This window comes from Elephantulus edwardii, unplaced genomic scaffold, assembly GCF_000299155.1.
Source record: "Elephantulus edwardii isolate Elephantulus edwardi_28Jun2011 unplaced genomic scaffold, EleEdw1.0 scaffold00075, whole genome shotgun sequence".
In the NCBI taxonomy this organism is placed as follows: domain Eukaryota; kingdom Metazoa; phylum Chordata; class Mammalia; order Macroscelidea; family Macroscelididae; genus Elephantulus; species Elephantulus edwardii.
Window position 1 is genome coordinate 9116659 of NW_006399825.1, and position 4889 is coordinate 9121547.

General features: G+C 40.1%; 1 protein-coding gene and 1 pseudogene across 9 annotated transcripts in view; one reads left to right on the top strand and one right to left on the bottom strand.

Annotated features, from left to right (window-relative positions):
- Window positions 1-4889, top strand: part of ABI2 (abl-interactor 2) — a 151484-nt gene that overhangs the window by 71698 nt on the left and 74897 nt on the right. For all 9 annotated transcript variants that reach the window (XM_006889100.1, XM_006889101.1, XM_006889097.1 and 6 more), the window contains exon 2: window positions 2348-2515. In XM_006889100.1, coding sequence (XP_006889162.1) covers window positions 2348-2515 — 168 coding nt within the window. The remainder of the gene's footprint in view (window positions 1-2347; window positions 2516-4889) is intronic.
- LOC102849097 lies at window positions 353-2218 on the bottom strand (annotated as a pseudogene).

Consider the following 4889-nt stretch of genomic DNA (forward strand, 5'->3'; position numbering starts at 1 on the left):
TGGACGATTTATCAACAACCTGCATTATGCGGATGACACAACCCTGCTTGCTGAAACATTATGATAGATGGAGAAGAGATTGAAATGGTCAACAGCTTCATTTTACTTGGATCCATAATTAACACCATTGGTACTAGCAATCAAGAGTCAGGAGAGATATTTCACTGGGAAAGTCTGCAGTAGGGACCTCTCCAAATTACTGAGGAGCATTGATGTCAATTTGAGGACTAAGGTGTGTCTGATTTAGGTCGTGGTCTTCCTCCACACACCCCCCCCCCTTGTTCAGTTTCCTTTAATGACCCTTATTCTTCCCGAAGGGCAGGTGCAGGTAGCAAGGTGACAAACCGTTGGCTCACATGAAGATCTTGCCCTGGTTGAAGACCTTGCTCATGTGCTGGAAGGCCCCCTTCCAGCAGAAGTACTCTCGAACCAGTGTCTGGGTCTCTGCACTGCCAGGATCCAGTTTACGCTGCGTGTAGGACTCATTGTCATTCTGGACTCTGCGGGAAGGCAACTCTTGATCTCTGAAGACCCACACTCCAGAAATGGAGCTGGTAATGTTTGTTCCAAGAGGATACCGCTGGCAGAGGTGTTCATCTGCAGCTTATCCAATCGCTGGAACATTCCAGCGATGAGGTTTAAGCTCATGAAAGTCTGGATGGGCTCCGTGGGGAAGCAGTACTCGGCATACACAAGGACCAGCCGTCCTTATCAAAATGCTTCCAAAAATGGGACAGGGCCACAGACAGCGTATCTCATTGGAGTATTTGCGCTTAAACTCGTCCAACACAAATTTACTTTTGGGCACGTGAACAAAGGGGTCCTTGGCCTTTGGCTTGGCAGCTAGCGCCTGCTCATATTCATCCTCTTCCTCCTTGGGAGCCCAAGCAGCTGCCTTTTTATCTTTTTTTCTGCTCAAGCTGGGCCTTCTGCTTCTCCTACTGGGGTCCCTTCTCTTTCTGTGGATGTCTTTTTTTAGGCTGGCTTCCCGCAAACTTTCTAACATCGAACTGGGACATCTTCTCACACAGCTTCACCTCCCCCAGGACCGCCCAGAATTGCGACTGGTTAATGCAGGTGATGCAGCGGTTGATATTGGGGAAGGCCTCGCGGAAAGAGGGCTCTAGCACCTGTTTGTAGAGCCACAACAGGGTAAAGACAACGGTGATGTCCGCCAAGGTCACGTGCCCACCCACCAGGAAAGTCCTACTCTTCAAGTGAACGTCCAGGAGGCCCAGAATTCGCCTCACCTCCTTAGCATTCTCTGTAGCCTGCTTGTTATGCTGCCCAAGGTGGGAAACACCCAAGTGCTGGCTAGGGGAATGATATTGCTGTCAGCAAAGCCCACCCATTGCACCACGTACGCTGCTGCCTCTCCAGTACTTCCCTGCGGCTCATCATTGTTCACGTAATAGGCAACGGCATTGCTCTCAAACACACAGAATCCATCATCACCCTCAAAAGCTGGAACCTTGCTGGAAACTTGCAGAGAAGTTCAGGGTTGTGGTTGGTTTGGCGGAAATGGAAGTGGGAGAGCACGCAGACTTGAGCCCCACTGCACTGAACAGTGATGAGGGCCTTGAAGGCCCCCCAATTTTCGGGATATTTGTAGAGGTCCCAGCCGCCATGGTGATTGTACAGAGAAAGGGGGTGGAGTTCTTGGTTTTGCCTCAAAAGTAAGCTGAGGAGGTGGGGGGAGGGGCTGCCATGGTCTTTCTTAACACTTGATGTGCTTCAGAGAGCTGGACAGTGAATAAGGATGACAGAAAAAGAATTTATATTTAAAGCTGTGGTGTTGGAGAAAAGCACTGAATATTTCACGGACTGCCAGAATAACAAATATGTCTTTGAAAGGGTGCAGCCAGAGTGCTCTTTGGAGACCAGGAGGGTGAAGCTTTGCTTCACATACTTCTGACATGCTGCTAGGAGGAGTCTTTTCCTTCAAGGACGTGATGCTGGTAATGGTAGAGGGTCGGCGAAGGAGAAGAAGATCCTTAACCAAGTAGATTAATACCGTAACTGCGCATTGAGCTCTAGTGTATCAGAAGGTGTGAAGATGGCATGCGATAGGACAGGATTTGGATCTGTTGTTTATAGGGTCATTATAGGTCATACTGGTTCAGTGGCAGCTAACAGCAGCAGCCTAACTTGACACTCTAAGTGAACTCAGTTATACTTGTGTTTACATGATATTGATGATTTTTTCTTCTTGCAACATTTTTACAATATGTGTAGATGTGGGAACACAAAATATAGTTTGAGTGTTCTTGTGAGTTAGATTACACAAATAGATAACCCTTGAATTAGTAATGAATTGTGAATTCTTTTTTCTTTTGTTTTCCTTTAGTCTGCAGATAAGCAGCGGGCCCTGGAAGAAACCAAAGCTTACACCACCCAGTCCTTAGCAAGTGTTGCCTATCTCATAAATACTTTGGCCAACAATGTTCTGCAAATGCTGGATATCCAGGCATCCCAACTACGAAGAATGGAATCTTCAATCAATCATATTTCACAAGTGAGGCAACCTTATTTTCCTACTTTGCATATAAAACACAAAGTGTTAACAACCTTTGTGATGTGAGTTAAATCACATTTGGAACATTAAAAACTCATTAAACTGTTTCCTGATTGTTTTTTAATGAGTTTTTTGGTCTGTGTTGTGACTTTATTAGGGAAATAAATGTTCATGGGTTCCAGTCATGCTAAGACAATGAGCCAAGCAAGAACTGAAAATTTCAGATTTCTTCTATCTTTTGCCAAATTTTGTGTTTTTAATATTTTTTAAAATATAAGTAGTTGATAACTTCCATTGTCATTTTTTTTTCCTTTTGGTAGGATTTAGATTCTATTATACTTCAGTACTAGAAAAAATGGAAATGATTAGCAAACCTTAAACACTTTAAAAAACAGAAATGAAATTGTTTTTCCTTTTAACAGTCATGTTAATGAAAATAAAGAAAAAAACATAAAATAATAGAAAAAATATATCATTTCCCTATTTCTAAGATTTTCACTATTAGTATTTTAGTATCTTCTACTACCTTTTCCCCATAAAAAGTGTTAAAAATGTAATTGTGATTGTTATATGTAGAAATTTGGATTACCAGCACAGCTTGTTACAGACTATGCCACCAAAGCTCCACTGTGTAGAATGTTGGGGTCTATCTATCTATCTTTCTATTTTATATTTATATAAAAGCTTTCATTACTGATTTTGGAACTGTTTTAAGTAGCATTGCTATAAGAATCAATTTAACTGCAGAGCACATTTAAAAAATTAAAACTGCAATGGTTTTGATCTACTTGTTTGGAGAGATTTTTGTAGCTCTTGTTTTAGTATTCAGCACTCTTTAATATACTTAAATGGTTAGATCTTTTGTCAAATAAAAAGAATGTTAATAATGTGCATATTATTATTATCAGTTGTATATTTTGTGAAGAGTCTTCTGGGATAGAATAATCCTAACATTTTCAGGAGGCTGACAGTTTAAAAATCATACAATAAAGTAAAATATAATCCAGGTAATTAATTATATATATGATTGGTCTACCTTGGTTTCATGGTGTTTGAAAACTCATTAGATAATTAATCTTAAATCTTAATTCATCACTTTCAGGATATTTTTCCCTGCATAATACCTAAGCTTATTTACGTATTATATAATTACTTCTTGTATTGCTTTGTCTCATAAATTGAAAAAAAAAAAAAACAAAAAAACCAACCCAACACCAAACCCAAAACAGGAAGAAAAAATAATTGGTGACTTGTTATATGCTGTTGTCAGGTGCTTTTGAGTCTAGTATAACTTCTAACAGTCCTGTGAACAACAGCAGGAGTGGCATCTACTTCCTAAACAGCATGCCTCCGCAAACTGTTACGAACTTTGATAAATGGTGATAATTATAGAAAGGCTTCAGGCCTTTTGTTCATAGGGTCTCTATGAGTCATGCTCACCTTGAAGGCAATCAACAACAATGAACAACAGAGCTGAATCCTGGCCTTTTCTGTGCCATTCTCACCATCTCTGATACACTTGAGCCTATTGCTGCAATTACTGTGTCAGTCCATCCTGTTGAAGGTCTTCCAATCTTTCACTGACCCTGCATAATGTCAAACATGGTAGCTCTTTCTGAGGAACAGCCTCACCTAGCCACATGCTCAAGGTATGAGAGATGAAGCTTTGCCATCCTTGCTTTCAAGGAAGACTTTGGCTCTACCTTTTTCAAGACATACATATTTGTACTTTTGTCCGTGAACTACTCAGTACGGTTCTCCAACACCACAGTTCAAAGGCATCACTCTGTCATCTTTATTTTTTTGTCCAACTTTCAGATGCATAACAAATAATGGAAAAAATGATAGCCTGAATCAGGAGCACCTTAGTCTTCAAACAGACATCATTGCTCTTCAGTATTTTGGAGAGGTCCTTGAGGTAAATTTTAATCTGCTAACAGCTCCTGAAAAAAAAATTAATGATTTTTAAATGATGAAATAGATAAACTTGATTTTCCATAATTGGAGGATGGTTGATAAGTTTATAAACTGATACAGAAATTCAAGGTCAGTTCTTAAAGGTCCTGAAATGTCTACATATTTGAATTCAAGAAAAAGAAAGGAGAAAAGGATAAAAATCAGAGAAGAGTAATAAGTTGTAGTTCCTCAAAATGCAAAACAACTTTTTTTAAAAAAAATATTAGTTACTGATGTTACAGAGCACAGTACACCGTAGTTCAACAATTTCTTCATGAGAGCCTGTGGTGATGAAAGAAGTTCAGGCTGCTTTGAAGGAAATGGCAAAAAATAAGGCTCCAGGAGTAGATGGTATACCAATTGACATATTTCAGCTAACAGATGCTGCCCTGGATGTGCTCACCAAGTTGTGCCAAGA